Source organism: Engraulis encrasicolus, chromosome 6 (genome assembly GCF_034702125.1).
Source record: "Engraulis encrasicolus isolate BLACKSEA-1 chromosome 6, IST_EnEncr_1.0, whole genome shotgun sequence".
NCBI lineage: Eukaryota > Metazoa > Chordata > Actinopteri > Clupeiformes > Engraulidae > Engraulis > Engraulis encrasicolus.
In genome coordinates, this window is record NC_085862.1 from 41,793,369 (window position 1) to 41,813,368 (window position 20,000).

A 20,000-nucleotide genomic window follows, 5' to 3' on the forward strand; every position below is an offset into this window, starting at 1 on the left:
CCTGCTGACCTCAGAACAGTGGTTAGACACAAGCGGCATAATAGATGGGCACAGAGCCATGGCACTCAGAGTTGTGACAGCCGGGGTACGGGAAATTGGTTGGCGTAAACAATTCTATGCAGCTGCTTTTTCACTGGAGACCAACACAGAACCACTACATAACAAGCAAAGATGAGTTTAAATGAATTACATTTACCATTACTGCACTTTCTGTGTTCAACGCTCATTTCCTGGAACTATTTTGGAACTATGTCAATGGCGATCTGTGTGTCAAAGGCTCCGTGGGCCGCAGTCTTTTTGAAAAAATGGAACACGAAGGTCAATGGGGTTAGTCCAACTCTTACTTCCATGGCGCTGGATGGGCACAGAGAGAGTCACTTCCTGTGGCTTAGTATCTCAGCTCTTCTGGTCCTCTGCAGAACACCTGATGGTAGTATGTCATGGTGGTACATTCACTCACCAGCTCATTACACAGCAGTCTTAGCAGACAGGCAAGCTGTTGGCTTTGAGAGCTAAATTGTGAATAAAAGTATTTCTCGACCAGTCTCATTTTGTTGAGGATATTTTTTTACACGCACACACACGCACACGTACACACACACACACACACATACACCCTTAACTAACTGCGTGTTTGTGTGTGTATTTGTCCTCGTCCACAGGGTGGACCACTGGAACAATGAGAAGGAGCGTCTGGTTGTCCTGACGGAGAGGACGCTTCTGATCTGCAAGTATGACTTCGTCATGTTCACCTGCGACCAGATCCAGAGGATCCCGCTGAACCACGTGGACCGCATCACCCAAGGGCCCTTCTGCTTCCCCCAGCACTCCCTGCTCAAGTAAGACCCAGTTTTTTAGGTAGTGCATTCAACCCCAAATTGTTTTAGCCCGTGAAAACGTGCTGTAATACATTTGCTGTTTCCAGAATAGCAATCACTAAGTCGTAGTGCATTACTAAAGGCTTTGTGTTATGGCATTGTCGTGAAGTACTATGGTAGTTAGCTAGTCAATGTCTATTACTGTACAGCGTTCCACTGGTGGAATGGCGTGCATTATGGGGCTACAAGAAGGGTGCAAGTAACCGTATCAGTACATTTATTGTAGAAATGCCATACTCTCAACTCCCAACAATTGTTGTTTTGCATTTAGTGGTTAATGTCATGCTAATCCACTAAATATAAAAAAACAAGTTGCAGTCGAGAGTGCAAGCTTTCTACAACAAGTAAGCTTTGCACCAAAGATACAGTAGGAGCCACTGATTTTTCACCATGCTTCCTTGGAAAGTGAAAGCGTGAAAGCCCATTGGGAAACTCCAACTCCCATTGTCATTGTGACACAGCACTCCACAGCACACAAGTGAACACTGCACACTGCACACAACGAAATTGCATTTATGCCTCACCCGTGCAAGGGGGCAGCCCTCAGTGGCGCCCCATGGGGAGCAGTGCGGTGGGACGGTACCATGCTCAGGGTACCTCAGTCATGGAGGAGGATGGGGGAGAGCACTGGTTGATTACTCCCCCCACCAACCTGGCGGGTCGGGAGTCGAACCGGCAACCTCTGGGATGCAAGTCTGACGCCCTAACCGCTCACCCATGACTGTCCATGCACTACAATTGATTCTTGCCAGATCTGGACCATCTCCATTAATCCTCCATGCATTAGTAAAGGTACACTGTGCAGGAAATGTTCAAAAAAGGTACTGCAACTATGCTGCTCGTTGAAACTGTGCTGCCTATTGCCAAATTTGATCTTTTCATGAAAGTTTACTAAGTAATAAACTAATATTTTCTAGTATGGCCCAAGTACAGTCATTTTTGCAGCTAAAAATGGCTATTTCTGGAAATTCAAAATGGCGGACCATGGAGAAGATCCCCCTTTTCATGTATGAAAAATGTTTTTTTTCCAGTCATAATGAATACTGATAGTGATAATTTGATAGTCATTTTGAAAGTGGCAAGTATTCATGAAAAACATTGAATGGGTAGCATGAATTCTGGAAATAAACAACTAAAAATCTGACTTGACCAAAGCGACTTACAAGGAGGACATTCAAGCAAGTACAGAGTAAGGGGTCAGTACAGAGTACAGCAGTATAAAAGTAATGTCGAACAGTTAGAGAGCAGAAAATAGTGGAGGACCTATGAAATGTAGTGCAGGTTAGTGCCCATGATTAGAGGTGAGTAGAGTTAGTTATGTTCAGCAGGGAAGCTCTCTCGGAAGAGCTTCTTGAAGGTAGTCTCAAAGAAGTTGTATGGTGCACACATGGAAGGGGAATAGAACATCAGGTAACACAGTGTTTCCCACAGAAGTTTTGGAAACTATGGGGGCAGCGGGGATTTTTTTTGTCCGGGGGGGGGGGGGGTGGGGGGGGGGGGGTCTTTTCACGGGCCTTTTTTTTGGGGGGGGGGGTATTCACGCAGTGTAAATGCAAAATGGCAAAACAATGAGTACAGTATGACATTGGCGCATGGAGAAACTATAGGCCTACGCCTACATTTCAGCCATTTATATTTTGAGACATAAGGCTACATAATACACATGCAGGGGTCTATGTAATGAAAAAAAATATAAAACAAAATAGGAGCAGAGATAAGAATTTAAGATCGCTGTGAAATTGTTAACGCATAAACAAAAATGGTCTAAGAGGGTAGGCTATGCCTTTTCCCCACACACACATTCTACATGAGGGGTGCTGGTCACAGGGCCAGTTTTTCAAAATTCCTCCCATTAAAAGGGCTGAACAACATATTACACATTTATGTCTATATTCACATTCATTATACACATTCATTTCTATATGCAGCCCGATGTCTCCTCTGCCTTGTCAATGAAGGCCTGTCACCTAACTCATTACAACTGTTAAACAAAGCCTGGGCTGGGAAGTGTTAGTAAACTCATCCCAACTGTCCCTTCTCGGAAGGTTTTTTTTTTTTATTGCTCCCAAACCCAAGTTAACTAGGCCTACAACAACTTGACAAGGCTTTTGATCCCTCTCTCTTTCAAGCACTTGTGGTTTTCTCTATAGGATGTATTTACTCCAGGAGGAACATGCGAAGGAAATCGTAATTGAAATCGCTTTTAACAAACACGGAAATCGTAAAAAAAAAAAAAAAAAAAAAAAGTTAAAAAAAAAAAAAATTTTTTTTTTTTTTTTACATTTTCGGAAACTATGGCGGCCAAATTTAAACTATGGCGGGCCGCCATAGTTTCCTCAATGTATGGGAAACACTGTAACACTTAGAACAACACTCCCTTAAAAAGATTTATTAACAATTTATTAACAATTATTAAATAGCAAATTATAAACAAAGCATTTACTAATGTTTGTAAATGAGTGAGAACCAACCTACGGCTGCACAGCGGAGTAGGAATTGGTTCCTCCAGGATCAGTTTAATGTGTGTTTGCCTGCCTTACACCTCTATATCTAGTGGTTCCATCTCCTTTGCGCTTTGGCGGACACACTTCCAGGACTGTTGTGACTATACTGCATCTACTTTGTTCACCTGGTATTTCTTACTAATTTTTGAAAATCTGTAAATGTTTTGTAAATAATTAGTTAATTGTTTACAAAGTGCTTACAACGTTTTTTAAAGACTGTTATTCTAAAGTGTTACCGAATACTACATACAACATTCAGCATCTTGGTATGGGTTTTCTATGTTTTTCGCACTAGCACCTGCAGGATAATAGCATATCGCCTTTCACCAATTGATGTTCATTGATGCAGCATTACCCCTGCTACATAGACTGTCAAAATGAGACACTTGTTCCAATATACCAGGGTTGTCATTGAGATATCTAGGGTATTAGTGTTCTGTACTGTATCTATCGCCACACTCTCATTTTCATGCCGTGCAGAATGGTGCTGGTTCCCACATGAGTTACACCGGCAACCAAAGCTCTTATTGGTGAACACTCAGCGTTCAAATGAGTTATCAGTTCCAAAACACTCTGATTGTTCTGTGTGAACACATCAGTCTGTTCAAGATTAGGTGCAGGAACCGGCACAGCAGCAGTTTTCTGTCTGCCTCAAAACAGTAAGCTCCATCAGATCTCTTTGGTTTGAGGGTTTAATATGAGATTGGGGATGTCTCCTTCACTTCAGAAGCTAGCTCTAAGAGCCACCTGTATTGAGGAAGCTTTGATAAGGATCTGCCAGATCATCTCTGTCTCTCAAACAGTTCACATGGGTGTGAGAGTTTGGAGAAGTACAAGGCCAGCTCATCTCAAGCTCCGTTCAGCTCAAGTGCTGACATACTCTACACTCTAAGAAAATTTCCCTGCAAAATAACGGCAGTTACTGGCAATTATATTTACCTGTAATTCTACTGTTATTTCACACCAAAAATCAAATACAGCTCATTGCTGTTTAATGTATCACAGTATATAACATTTTTTCAGCAGCAATTGAACTGTTAAATAACAGTACTCTACAGAAAAATAACAGTACATTTCAGTTAAAAAGTTGAATTGTACTGTGTGATGACAGGCAAATACTGGGTCATAGTTGTATGCATGAATATGGCCATGGCAACTTCCCACCCCACCCATCATTCTCCATAACTGTGGTACCCTGGCCATGTTACCACCCCACCCTCCCATCGTTCACCATGACTGGAGTGCCTTGAGCATGATACTATGGCGCAATGCTGTATTGAGAAAATGGTTTGCGGTGGTCCTTTGAAAGTGTGGGCATGAATACAATTTCAGAGTACGCAGTGCTATGTTACAATGATAGTGTGCAAGGTGGGCTTTTTACTGTATCTCTTGATGAGCCAATGATGAATATAGCATTGGTCAGTCTTTAAAAGCAAACTAGCAGCACTACAAGCTAGCTCTCAAAGCAATGCCTAATTTGCAGCAGGCACATTATATGCAACAATGCCACAAATTATGCCACATACAGCAAGCTTTCACAAAGAGGAAAGTGTGCAAGCATGTAAGCAAGCTTGTAGGCAAGCTTTTAGGCAAACAAGTGCTATGCTGTGCCATGCAGGCCAGCCAGCAGGCAGGCAAGCAACTGAAGTGTTGATAGTCCAGATTTATATACAGGTGCAAGAGTACCATGTGACCAGAGTCATCAGGCCCTTCGCAGGTGACGCCCGTAATTGAATAATGGCATAACAGCCCTACTCAGGTGAGGCCAGGCACTGATTAGCAGATTGGTTTAGATGGGGCTGCTTGTTGCAAGAGTGTTACAAGTTCTTAAAATGTTTCAGCCATTCACACTTTCATCACTATCAAAATGCATGTGCTACTCACACTTTGCTGCATCAAGCACTTTTTAAGTATTGTAGTTTCCTTAGAAATTGTTTCATCATGCTTGATAGTATCAGATAATCTTTAACCAGTCAGAATGACTTCAGTTCTTCAGGTGGTATTGAAGTTTGATGGTGATCACGGACAAGTGGAGGATGAATGGGTTTCAATGGTGCTGCCTAAAATAACTTGTTATTTTCTAGAGATGCACCGGATCCGGTTCCGGTTCCGGATCCGTCAGGATAATAGAGTTTTTCACAGGGTCCGGGTCCGGCAGGATCTTAAGCAGTGGATCCGGTATCCGGCATGTTACCTAAAAATCAGGGTCTGGTGCATGTCTAGCCTAGGCTTTTCAGTCTTTCACAACCCCAATCACTGCATGGAGTGAAATCCCTTTGGAAGCGGCTATTGCAGGCAGTGTGGCAATAAGCCAATGAGTCTAAAAAATAGTTTGCGCCAACGTAATAAAAAGGGCCCACGTGTGCGAGTAGACTATATGTTTCAACCCTTTTGTAGGATCCGGTATCCGGTTCCGGATCCGGCAGGATCTTATTCAGTGGATCTGGTATCCGGCAGGATCCTAAAAATCAGGATCCGGTGCATCTCTAGTTTTTTCCACAACGGCGAATACTGCTATTGTGCAGTACTTACTGTTTATGCTCAATATGTGACTCAAAGTAATATTTTCACAGTAGTTGTCTGTTTTTTCGAAGAACAGTAGAATGCTGTTGCAGAATTGCCGTAAATAAACAGCTATTTGTTACAGTGCAGTCATTACAGACAGCTTTTGAATGAGTTGAGTTTGAATAAGAAGATACTGTATTTGATTTTACATAGCCTGAGCTGAACCCTTTTCTGCAAGACAGTCCACAAATGGGTAGAGAAAATGAAGCAAATGTGGACATTAACTGCACACATTAAGGAGAAACATTTTCCTCGTTATTTTTATTACTATTACTATTGCTTATTGCTATATACTATTATTTTGATTAGATTTGCCAATGATCTGATGTTTTCTCTAGCTACTACTGATTATTAGCAGGCCTCCTTTTTATGAGGTTTTATCCTCATCACACACTAAGCTTCAATTAGATTAAATAACTTCCTATCAGACACATTTGGAAGGTATAAAACGATCTACAGTTTCCCATTAATGTATTTGGCTTAGGCCTAGCTCGATGGATTTCAAGGAAGACTTTCATTGAGTCTCTCTAAGTCTACGACTAGACTTAATCAATAGACAGTGAAGCTGCTCATCTCTCTCTCTCTCTCTCTCTCTCTCTCTCTCTCTCTCTCTCTCTCTCTCTCTCTCTCTCTCTCTCTCTCTCTCTCTCTCTCTTCCTCCTTCTCTCTTTTCTCCCGCTCCATTGCTCTCTTTCTTGCAGGCCCATAGAGTATAGTATAGAGGAGAGGATTTTCGTTCTGGGCCATTGAGATGTGTGGTGCCTCTCATTTAGTGTTAATTACAGCACTTACTGTAAGCTCAACAGAAGGGGCCTGGGGGAGCAGCACTTTGTGTTGCTGGTGCAGATCCAGACAACAAGCTAAGCAGCTCAGGCCCAGATACAGCTCTGATCTGATCCGCTTGCAATCGCTTGCTGCCATCCAGGGTCGACCACATACTTAACTGTACTGTACAAAATATATGAATATAGCTGCCCATTTGGGGTTTTTCATCCATATAATGTTTTAATTCAATTTTCTCTGAGTACACAGAGGGTTATTGTGAATTTACAGGAACAAAGGGTTATTGAATGGTTGAATAGAATTCAGAATAGAGGATGTTTATTTTTCATGCATGCAAACAGAACGTGGCTGGCTGGGGTTCAATATGTCCCTCTCTTCAGCTTCACTGACACTGTTCTCTGCGACTGTGTAAACATTCACATATGGTAGGAGCCATTGATTTTGTGCTGTGTTTGTCTTGACTGCACCATGGTTGCTCCTCCTTGCAAGGACCAGACGGTCCCCATTCATCACCAACACTTAACACCTTAGAAGTGTCATTAAAGTCTCATAGTATGCAGCACATGGAAGGCATTCATCTTAAAGTGATACTGTCCCATTTTTGGAAATACGCTTATTTTACACCTCCCCTTGAGTTAAGTAGTAGGGTTTTACCGTTCTCCTATACTTTCAACCGTTCTCTGGGTACGGCAGTGAACATTTTACCTCCAAGTTAGCTGTTAACATTGAGTCCTATGAGACCAGTTAGCTGCCAGCTGGTCTCATAGGACTCAATGTTAACTGCTAGCATGGTGGTAAAATTTGCACTGCCATACCCAGAGAACGGTTGACACTACAGGAGAACGGTAAAACCCCACTATTTAACTCAAGGGCAGGTGTAAAATAAGTGTGTTTTCCAAAAATGGTACAGTATCACTTTAAGTGCAATGCCACTGCTTGAGAAGGACCAGTGGCCTTACAGATTAGCTATTTTTCAAGCTATTTCCTGTATTAACTAACAGCCGCTATATTCAGTCTTTCATGAGGATGAGGAGGATACGAAGAGCATGTTATTACCTTTAACAAATCATGAGCCTGTTACAGTGTTACCGTGTAGTAGAGTCTAGAGTAGTGTAGAGTAGAGTAACTTCATTGATCCCCAGGGGGGAATTAAAGGACCAGTTCAGTCAATTTCGATATGCTGTTGTATTGCTCACGCTACCCTTGACTTGTCAGTACCCGGTGATGCCACATTTTTCGGCTCAGCCCTTTCCGAGACATGAGCAATTCTAATGGGGGCAGCGTTTGTTTACATTTTTTTTTTTAAATGAAACATAGGCCAAGTCCAAATATTTTCCCAAAAGGTACTGCTGTTTGCTAGTTGTCTGCTGATGTTTTATAACCTTTTGGATGTTTTAGGGAATAAATAAAAATGTTTTTTTGAAATGTAAACAAAGAGCTGCCCCCATTACAGTGACCAGGATCTCGGAAACGGCTGAAGAAGAAGAAAAAAAAATCTCAGGCACTGACAAGTCCAGGGTAGTGTGAGCATTACAACTGCATGTCGAAATTGACTGAACAGTCCCTTTAAGGGTGAGTCAGGTGGTGTGGAGGCATCACTGCCAAAGTTTCATGACATATTGATTTCTTTCTCATTGCTCTGATTCAGCTGTAGCCCCCTAATACACACCATTCCACCACTGAAATACTGTAATAGGCATTGAAAAGTTAACTACCATAGTACTACACTAATATGCACAGGGCCTTTAGTAATGCACTACAACCTAGTCATTGCCATTCTGGTAACAGCAAATTTGTAGCTCTAGGTGTCTTAAAGGGTTAAGCTATTCATTTGTATCTCACAGGCCTCAGCCTGCATGTGCTTATGATGCGGAAAGTGAAAAAAAAGCACCATGAATCATTTACCCAGAAAGCATAAGAGCGACACTATGGGGGCAAAAGGCTTACAGGGAAAAGACATTGCACCAGCAGGTCACTGGGGACAGGGAGAAATGGAAGGAAAGAAAGAAGGAAATAGAAAGAGAGGAAGAAACAGAAAGCTAGGGAAAGAGTTGCTGAAAGGAAAGATGAAGGAAAGAGATGGAAAGAAGGAAAAGAGAAGGAAAGAGATGCTGAAAGGAAAAGGCTGGTGGATGACTCAGGCAGACAGTGAGTGCATTTAAAAGAATGGCTAAAAGTTTTGTGACTGAGCGGAAGGTGCTCGAAAGAGATTTTTTTGAGCAAGTTGAAGAATTCAAACATGTCAGAAAAGGGGTGGGGGGGTCTCTGGAGGTGGCTATGGAGAAACGGGGTCATCTGGGGGAAACGTGATGTGTTACGCTCCTCAGCAGCGCAACCCTGATTAGCGGCGGAAACGAATGAAGCAAGCGTGTTTCTCCCTTTCATCCGAACCTTTTAAAGCTGGCTCGGGGGACGGCAAGCCAAGTAAAACTAATTTGATGAATAAAACGTAATGCCGCGTGAAGCGCCGGGAAAAAGGGCAGCGCGCATCGCATCGGCAAGGCCTTTATCGTCCCACATTACATTCAATTATAAATACATCGCCATGGAGAAGCACCCAGGGCTCCCTGAGGACCACACTACTGCCCCACCCCTACCACCCTCCTCAGAGGCAACCTCTCTCTCTCTCTCTCTCTCTCTCTCTCTCTCTCTCTCTCTCTCTCTCTCTCTCTCCCATTTTCCCTCTGTCCATCTTTTACTTTCTCTCGTTGTCCTTCTGTTTCTCTCGCTTTCTCTTTTTCTTTCTCTTTCTCTTTTTCTTTCTCTTTCTCTTTCTCGTTCTCTGTTCCTTGCTTTCTTTCTCCCTTTCTCTCTCTCTCTCTCTCATCTCTGGTGCTCCCTCCCTCCTCAGTCTTTCCCTCTCTATCTGTCTTCCACAGCGTTCCATTAGCTGTGTGTGACATTCATCTTGTACAACATATCTGTTTCCCTGTCCCTCGACTGTGTTCTAGGGCTAGATACAGTATGTCTATCTAATTGTCCAGAACAGCTTTCGAGAGCTACAGTCCTCAGGATTTTGCTTAGCTGACTTCCAGTGTACTGTACAGTACTGTGTGTGTGTGTGTGTGTGTGTGTGTGTGTGTGTGTGTGTGTGTGTGTGTGTGTGTGTGTGTGTGTGTGTGTGTGTGTGTGTGTGTGTGTGTGTGTGTGTGTGTGTGTGTGTGTGTGTGTGTGTGTGTGTGTGTGTGTGTGCGCGCGCACATGACTATGCATGCGTGTGTGTATGTGTGTCTGTGTGTTCATACGTGCATGTTTATTCTAGTGAATGTGTGCGTGTGTGTGTGTGCGCGCACGCGCACGCTTGCATGCCGTGTGTCTGTACTGTACGAGTGTGTTTTTATTCGCCTGCTCAGGGATGTTATGATCCCTCGTGAAAACCTCCTTTCTCCCTCCCTCCACCACCCCCCATCATGGAACTGTACAGCAGAGGGACAGACAGTCCATATCCCTCCAGAGAGATGACAAGCAAGCCTCTCCCATAGACACTCCATATCCCTCCAGAGACATCCAAGCCTCTCCCTTGGCTCTCCATCCTCTACTCTGTTTCCTCTACACAGGGTCTCCAGACAGCATCCAGCATCCAGCCATGCATGAGTGAGGGAGGGAGGGAGCGAGAGAGAGAGAGAGAGAGAGAGAGAGAGAGAGAGAGAGAGAGAGAGAGAGAGAGAGAGAGAGAGAGAGAGAGAGAAGGGGGGAGGGGAGAGGGGGGGGGGGGAGAGGGGGAGATAGAGAGGGAGGAAGAGAGGAGGGAGGGAGAGTGTCTGATTAAGTGGCCATTGCCATCGATCTCCTCCCCCCTCCCTCTACATCATTTTTATGTAGCTGCTCCTTCCGATTAAAAGATGGCTGGGCCTGCCGACGCAGCAGCAGTCACATTGCACACAGGCAGCAGTGTGTGTATATAAAGTGTGTGTATAGTGTGTGTGTGTGTGTGAGTGTGTGTGTGTGTGTGTGTGTGTGTGTGTGTGTGTGTGAGAGAGAGAGAGAGAGAGAGAGAGAGAGAGAGAGAGAGAGAGAGAGAGAGAGAGAGAGAGAGAGAGAGAGAGAGAGAGAGAGAGAGAGAGAGAGAGAGAGAGAGAGAGAGAAAGAGAGAGAGAGAGGGGGGGGGAGAAGAAAGAGAGAGAGCGAAAGAAAAGCGAGAGTGTGAGTGTGTCTGTGTGTGCGATCATGCATGCATGCGTCTATGTGTGTGTGTGTGTGAGTGGTGTGTGGGTCTACTGTAGTCAAATGCGCTGCACTTATGCAGAGTACAGATGCAATAGTCAGGCTTCCAGCTCCCCTCAGTGGCAGCGTTACAACTGCACACTCACTTAACCTGGATGATTTCCAGCCCTGACAAATGCCGTAACTCTGGAACATAAAGGTGAATGATGCGGGGCAGCTTGCTTGTGCGTGCATTCACATAAATATCGTGGTGTGTGTGTGTGTGGGTGGCTGGGTGCATGTGTGTGTGTGTGAGTTTGTGCGTGTGTGTGTGTGTGTGTGTGTGTGTGTGTGTGTGTGTGTGTGTGTGTGTGTGTGTGTGTGTGTGTGTGTGTGTGTGTGTGTGTGTGTGTGTGCATGTGCGTGCGTGTGCGTGTGTGCATGTGCATGCGTGCATGTGCGTGTGTGTGTTCTTGTATGTGCGTGTTCTTGTATGTGCGTGTGTGTCCTTTGGACAGTCACGAATGACTGTGACATGCATATTCAGTTGTTTTCATTTCAAAGGAAATATAGGCCCATATGCACGTCTTTACTGTTTGTGTGCATAGTATACAAGTCTGTGTTTCTGTGTGCTTATGGTTTTTTCCTCATGCAGTATGCGTTCCCCTTGAGCTCATACAATTGTGCTGGCCAGATGGCCTAGCTGAACTGTATCAATCCTCACCAGTGCAGTGCATTGCAGTGCAGTGCAGGCTCCCTACGGCCCTGGCTGAGTCCCGTAGAGCAGCAGCTGTCAGACGGGGTCCAGCATCAGGGGATATGAGAGCCACTCAGGAGACACATTGTCTTTCACCACTACAGAAGTGGAGGAGGAATAGAGACGTAGAGTTTGCGTGAATACGCTCCTCACTGGTTGGATGTAGTAGGAGGTCTTGGCAGGCTTGAAGTGTAGTGTAGTGTAGTGGTGATAATGCACCAGTAGATGCATTAGCTGATTGGAACGCCGCTTTCTGTTTAGAAGATGCTGGTGTGTCAACATACAGGCAATTTTCAAAGCTATTTGTAACCAGGAAGTTGGCCTTTAATAATTTGCCCAAAATTACACAAATGGAAAATATGTAGCTTAGAAGCTTTTCGTCTACAAATTCCATGCTCCTGAACACAGATGTTAAGGACACAAAATCAGTGTCCAGGAGCACGGATTTTGCTAAAATTCCGTGCTCCTGGACACGGAATTGTTTTCCGTGATGGGCACACGGAAGTGCTTTCTATATTCCCACAGCACTGTGTTAACTCTGTCATTAGAAAATACATACCAAATGCTAATCCTAAGCAAAATAATGCTATAGCAATTTAAGTTGTGCCGTGACCAAAACATTCCCTAACCTTAACCTGTCATTAAAGAGATATTTTTGAGAAATACCTTTTCCAGTTGGTTGATAGGCTATCAAAAAAATATTTGACTGAGGTCAAAGACTGTGGAAACATAGAGCTGTGGGAGTATAAAGAGAGCACTTCTGTGTGTCCATCACGGAAAACAATTCCATGTCCAGGAGCACGGAAAACAATTTCGTGTCCAGGAGCATGGAATTTTGGCAAAATCCGTGCTCCTGGACACGGATTTTGTGTCCTTAATATCCGTGTCCAGGAGCACGGAATTTTTGGAGATCATGTTGTGTATTTTGACATAACTTGTTGCCTGACATTACTCACTTTGATTGCCAATATGAATTTTTCAAATTGTCTTTTGAGGATACATTGGCAATAGCTGCTAGATTGCTGCTTGATGTTGCTCACTTTGATTGCCAATATCAATTTGTCATATTGGCATTCGAGGATACTTTGGCAATATCTGTTAGATTGCTGCAACAAGGACCGGAGGGACACATCTCGGGGTAAGAGAAGGTGATGAGATCTATAGCAGAGTGTTCTTGGAGTGTCCGTGGAGTGGGCTATTCTTACTGTTGCTGCCATAGTCATGAGTCATTGGTTGGCTTTAAGGGCCAACCTTGAGGTAACCATGGAAATTAGATGGTTGGTCTCCAAGGAGATTTTCTGAGAAACGATAATCATAGAAAGGCGCAGGATGTCACGATTTGACGTGGTGTTCCGTCTTTGCGTTAATGTCATAGAAATAGTGTTGCCAATACAGTACTTTCACTTTTCTTTCTCACACACTTTTCTTGTTTACATCTTTCTCTTGTTCTTTCACTCTGTTTATCCTCTCCTCTTTCTAAGAAATCATCCATTAAACTGCACTATGTTTACTCTGTCGTTTCGCTGGATAGCATAGTCCTGACTGTGGACTTCAGTGAGATCTAGATTTATATGAAATCTTTACATTGTACATTTAAGTAATACTGTCTGGCTGTTCTTATCTCCCTTCGTATGTAGAGACCAAATATGAAAGAAAAAAGTGTGTTGTAATCCATGTAGTCCATCGAAAACAATGTCAATTTACCCAGTTATTTTGATCTTTGAAGTTCTGCTGGCTTTAAATGCTGTATGTCATTGTTATTGTGCGTTCATTTTAACATCCATTTACCATAGCTCACATTGATTTAAGTAATAGATCAATTATAGATACTTTGATGGTAGTGGCACTGAAACTAGCTCCTTACGTCCTTTCCTGACTCATGACGCAAGGCTCAATGTCATCAAAGATCAAAGGTCACTTGGATCTCATCATTTGCCTTCGGGATGTTGAATGGGGAAAAGCCCCTAAAGGAGTTGCTCTGCCTAATCCTATAGCAGTACTTCATATGAGCCACCAGATGGCAGTATTTCAACACATTACAGTTTCTCCTGATAAGACGTGTCACCCAGTCAAACTAGGTTGGCACAACAGCAGGCCAACCTTATCACCACACCTGTTTTCCAAAGCTTTTTTTTACCCTCACATATTTAGTTTGAGATTTTCAAAACATAGTGGTTAGACCCTCAGTGTGTTAACACTCAGTGTCATGTTGACATACACACAAAAGTAAGTATCTACCTAATTAAAATTTGTGCCATGTTAATACTTCTTAAAGTGGCCCAGAATTACAGTAGAGATCTCTTGCATGTGATAAACACACCAAATTCTCTAGCATTGTATATACTGCACATGGGACCTTGCTGAAGCTCAGAAGATCTTTGAATTAAAGCAATGATGTTAAAATGTCTGAGGTCTGACATTTCCCCATATGTTTTCACTGATTCAAAAACGCTTGCTATGCATGCTAGCCTAGGAATAATTATGTGGACCTTTTATTACTTTTCATAACAAAGATTTAGCAAAGGTTTTCTGCCAAAAACACAAAGTACATGCAGCACACAGATGTCTCTGCCTCATCCAGGACATTTCTCACACACAAACCAGTCTCGTTCAAAACTTCTCTCTGTTGTTGCCAAGGTGGAACTCGCTCTTTGTTGCTCAGAGAGTAGGATGACCTTTCTACAGCTTCTACAGTACCTTCAGGGAGGAACTGAATCCCCTCAGGGGCGTTTCCCTTCAACCTTGCAAACTCCTTCTTACTCTGTTGGCAGCAGATGTACAGAGTCACTTCGGCTAACCCATTGAAACTCTGCGTTATATATTTCTTGTTACCAGAAGGGCAATAACCGAGTCGTAGTGCATTACTGAAGGCCCCGTGTTATGGCATAGTAGAGCATTACTGTGATAATTAACCTTTCAATAACTATTACAGCATGCCTCAGATGGTACAGCGTGCATAATGGGGCTATACACCCCTGCAAAGTGTAACATAGTAAACAGTGTAATATATTTAGGTGTGAATGATGGCACTGTTGTGTACAGTAAGTACCTGGTTCAATAGGAGGCCTCCTGTGGTGAGTTGTTGAATGAAATGTAGTCATGGGCAGCTTTAGTGTTGCCAAGGTGTTGCAAACATTTGGACTCACAATTCATATTTGATTAGCATGACCTGGATTGGAGCATGGATATTGCGAGACTCAGGCATGCAGGGGCTGAGTGCTTTCCTGGACCTCAATGACTTTGAGAATTTGTGGTTTTCCAGAGAAATGGGAGAGATGGCTATAGAGGACTAATTGTGTTTTTTTTACCTTGAGTGAGATGACCCATCTGATCTGATCATCATCTTCTGCTGATCATGTGAATGCATCGTTGTTCAACTCTTTCATGCAGACATGCCCATATCACTTTTTAGATGGTGGATCCCAGGACAATTTGCAAAAAAATATGTCCCCAACACTTTTTTTTTACCAAACCTACACCCCTGACCTCCTGTATAAGTTTGTTGTTACCAAAATGGTGATGGCCATAATCTGTTTCTTAAAGGATAGTTCCGGCGTAAAATGAAAGTTTCACCATCGCTTTCCCATGCCACATAATGTATCTAATGATGAGCCATTCCGGGCAATGCCGCGCCGTTATGAAGTTAGCTAATTTTAAGATTTTTGGTGAAAAACGCAGCCAATGCATCACGGCGGGGCCAATTATAAGCCTATTATTTTCTGATGTTTCCCCGCTATAAACAACTTCAAAAACGCTACACACTTCATCACAAAGGTCTCGTCCATCAAACCGAGGCACAGAGAGGGTCATCGGACCACACAGTCTTTCACTGGCCAGTGTTTCCAGAGGTGTCTCACTGTTGCAACTCTCTGACCCGGATGCAGGCTACTCAATCAGGTGGCTAGGAAGGCTAAACATGGTCCGCGGTTCTTACACCGGCTGCGACCGTAAAATGAAAAGCTGGAACCCCGACCGTTTTCACAGACTGCCACTGTATAAACCAGCCATATTACGGGAATGGCTAATAGCATTAGAAGTGGACGAAACTGACGTAAAAACCCGGAGGGATCGCTACTACCGTGTGTGCAGGCAGCAGATTTGAAGAGTTGCATAATATGGAGAGTACAGGTAGGCAGACTACTCTTACAAAGTAATTGCAACACGGTATTATATAACATGGATTCAACTTTGTAATAACATACGAGTGGTGGTGTACTTACATCTGTAAGAGCACTTCAAGTAGGCTACGACTTTATAAAATTCCTCCAGCCCTCCTCCGTTGCGTAATGGTAATGGTCCATCTGACCTCGCGCGCCCTCGTCATTAGACCTACTTCACTGAAACTACTCTAGCATGCTTGACATCAACCACATCGAATGCCTCAGGTCGCACAATTTCACTTGCCATCCTGCGCTAGTTTGTTTTGACAGTGTATTTATCTCCTGTAGTGGGCTACATTTACTGCACATGTAGGCTATGCCTTCCCAAAACAGAGTGCTTGCTGGCAAAGACGCGCGGTGTTGCAACCAGTGTCACAGACGGTCAAGATTCATGAGCCAGACACATTTACACATGTTTATCTCTCTTCAAACATACCTCCATAGCCACGCGCCTTTTTGGCACAGCATTCCTCTTTAGACGGTTTCGTTTTGGTGTTCCATCTCCCTTACTCTTCTTGTAGCCATCATCCTCGAAATGCTCCCTCCACACACGGTAGCGATCCCTCAGGGTTTTTATGTCAGTTTCATCCACTTCTAATGCTATTAGCCATTCCCGTAATATGGCTGGTTTAGACAGTGGCAGTCGGTGAAAACGGTCGGGGTTCCAGCTTTTCATTTTACGGTGGAACAGCCGGTGGAACCGCGGACCATTTAGCCTACCTAGCCACCTGATTGAGTAGCCTGCATCCCGGTCAGAGAGTTGCAACAGTGAGACACCTCTGGAAAGACTGGCCAGTGAAAGACTGTGTGGTCCGATGACCCTCTCTGTGCCTCGGTTTGATGGACGAGACCTTTGTGATGAAGTGTGTAGCATTTTTGAAGTTGTTTATAGCGGGGAAACATCAGAAAATAATAGGCTTATAATTGGCCCCGCCGTGATGCATTGGCTGCGTTTTTCACCAAAAAGCTTAAAATTAGCTAACTTCATAACGGCGCGGCATTGCCCGGAATGGCTCATCATTAGATACATTATGTGGCATGGGAAAGCGATGGTGAAACTTTCATTTTACGCCGGAACTATCCTTTAAGACTTCTTAGCAGTGTCATAGCAATGCTGTGACTATATAATTTTGTTTTTTACAGCAAACAGTGAGTCTGCATTAATCCAGCCTGCACCCATATGTTGCCATTACTGAGAGGATTCAGTTATCAACACTATACTATGCTGTATAAGAAACTCTCGGCTTCTAGTTTTCTCTAGTAAGTTATGTGTATACTAAGAGTGACATACAGTACGCTACCTGAGCAACGGAAGTTCTTATTTCTCTGTGGAGTGTCATCGACTAAAGCAAATTCGCGAAGAGCGAAGCAATCAGAGCAACCAGAGTGAATTTCAGCGATTAAAGTCAAGCTAATAACTATGGCAATGCGCTATGACGTGGTTCATGAAAACCAACTGGAATGGTCATATCTCTGAATGTCCCAGGCTGTCAAGCCAGAGCAGTTATGTGATTAGCTAAATCAAACATGTCAATGTCACGTCCAGAGCGAATAAAGTAAATTCATGGCAGAACTTCTTCAGCGACCTCAGCTACCTGGGTCTTGTTGGTCGTTTCTGGTCTCCATGCAGCTGTAGACATCACCGTAAATCCTAGTCACATCATAGGTATAGGCAACCTTCTTATTGCTCAATGTACTGTTGGGAAGGCGTAGGTGGACAAGGAAATGAAGTAGGCTACTCCAGGGTTTCAAGTGGGAATTTTCCAGTGGCATGTTGGCCCTGGTTTTCCCTTTGCAGATTTCTTTTCCCTTCCTCATACTCATGATGACAATGGGGTGAGTCAGGACATCCCAGAGTTCAGTCAAGGTTTTAATGCTGGGCGTTATGATAAACACACAGTATATAACCGCATTATTTTTCTTTACCATTTAAAATGTCCTTATATCTGTATCCTATATTAATGTGCAGGTGAACATTGCAAAAAATAGTAGTGAAGCAAAGTGTGGTGTCCTGCACCTGTGTTGGAAACGAATGTCAGTTCAAAGCTTCACGCAATCACTCTTTCTTTCATTCACTGCTTTAATAAAAAGTAGTACAGATGCCAGAGAGACAGAAAGGCTGGTAGGCCGACACACTCTACAAAGGACACAAGTGCTGGCCCACACACATTTACAAATTAAACAGACTGTTGGCTACTCTTAAGTGTGCATGCTGAACTGTAAATATTCTATGGTCATGGTGCTGTGAAATGGGTGCTTCCCCAGAATGCAGCATTCCTGTTTTCAGTTGATAATGTTCACTTGATGACAGCAAACTCAACTACTACTCAAAGTGTAAACACTGCACAACATCACAGAACAATACTGAACTGCAACTGTACATTCTCAGTTTGGCAACTTGCATTGCATTTTTTATATTCCATTTCCTTGTATGACTCAAAATAAGTCTCCCTTGTAAATCAGAAGCAAACAAGAGCAGAGATGGCAACCTGGCCCCAACCTGGTGACTACAAAATGTAGGTGTGTAAATCACAGCCTCCATGACGATACGATACCGTATCGATTTCTTAAAGCAGTGATACGATTATTTTCGATACTTAAGAATTCCCCACGATACGATACGATTCGATACTATTCTATTCTTTCCAATTACTTTTCCACTTCTATTATGTTCTGGAGCTAGGGTGTTGGACAGGGGCCAGCGTTTCGATTATTTTTTATACTTAAGAATGCCCCACGATACGATACAATGTTTCGAACAAATCGCCGGCCGATACATCGATGCATCGATACATTTTGATTATTTTTTATTACACCCCTAACAAAATGGCAGCAGCATTTTAGAAGTGACTTAGAGTGTTGCATAAAAGAGGGATTTTCTCCATTTCCCAGGTTGCCTTGGTTATACCCAGAGTGTGTGTGTGTATCTTCAGTAACAGTAAACACTGTGTCCTGCTAGCGAGTGAGTGAGTGAGTGAGTGAGGGATGCTGGCTGCAGGTTGCTGGTTGACTGCTGCTGTCCCACGTTGAGCAATCCTGGGGTGTGTTTGTTGGCACTAGGAGAGCGTGGTGCAGTGTGGTGCGGCGCTGTGCAGTATGGTACAATACGATACGATACGGGAGAGTGGGTGGGTGTACAAACAGACGCACACACACAGACAGACGGACAGAGAGGCGAATGGACAGACGCACACACACACACACACACACACAGGCAGGCGGACATATGGACGGTTGGGCCCCTGGCCATGACAGCTGTGGCGGGCCCCTCATATTATTTGTCTTGTCGTGTGTGTTGACTTACAAGGCCTCCTCCTTCTCCTCCTCCTCCTCCTCTGACTCTTCACTGGCTGACTGCAGATGAGTGCTGCAGGAATGCAGGGACACTCTCCCAAAAGCCTGGCTAAGAATACACAGCGTGTGTGTGTTGGTGCTTGGGTTTGGATGTTTGTGTGTGTGTTTTTGTGTGTGTTTGTGTGTCTGTGTCTGTGTGTGTGTGCGTGTGTGTGTGTGTGTGTGTCTGTGTGTCTGTGTGTGTGTGTGTGTGTGTGTGTGCGTGTGTGTGTGTGTGTCTGTGTGTCTGTGTTTGTGTGTGTTTGTGTGTATGTTACTTTGTGTGTATATTTTTGTAAGTGTGTGTGTGTGTGTGTGTGTGTGTGTGTGTGTGTGTGTGTGTGTGTGTGTGTGTGTGTGTGTGTGTGTGTGTGTGTGTGTGTGTGTGTTGCTTTGTGTGTATATCTTTGTAAGTGTGTGTGTGTGTGCGTGTGTGTGTTTGGCAGTGCACTTCGGTGTACATCTGTCTGGATTTATGTGCCCGTGTATGTGTGTTTATTTTTTGTGACCACGTGTGTTTGGACGTGTGTGTGTGTGTGTGTGTGTGTGTGTGTGTGTGTGTGTGTGTGTGTGTGTGTGTGTGTGTGTGTGTGTGTGTGTGTGTGTGTGTGTGTGTGTGTGTGTGTGCGTGCATGTTTGTGTGTGTGTGGGCGGAGATTACAGTTGTGTACATGTATGCACAGCTGTGTGCAAGTCATGGTGGAATCCAGTTGTTTTTATGGAGTGTTTATGTAGGGGAAGATTGTTTTGTTGAGTGATTTCCCTGCGTAAGTGCTACAGGTCAAACCTGATCTTTTTTTTCAGCCTCTCTCCTTCCTCATAATCTATCCATCTCACTCAATCTGTTTTTTTCCTCTCTTGCTTTCCGTAAATCTCC

The 20,000-nt window shown here is 43.7% G+C and overlaps 1 protein-coding gene across 2 annotated transcripts in view; it reads left to right on the top strand.

Annotated features, from left to right (window-relative positions):
* Positions 1 to 20,000, top strand: part of tprg1 (tumor protein p63 regulated 1) — a 42,916-nt gene that overhangs the window by 8,965 nt on the left and 13,951 nt on the right. For both annotated transcript variants that reach the window (XM_063201666.1, XM_063201668.1), the window contains exon 4: positions 663 to 839. In XM_063201666.1, coding sequence (XP_063057736.1) covers positions 663 to 839 — 177 coding nt within the window. The remainder of the gene's footprint in view (positions 1 to 662; positions 840 to 20,000) is intronic.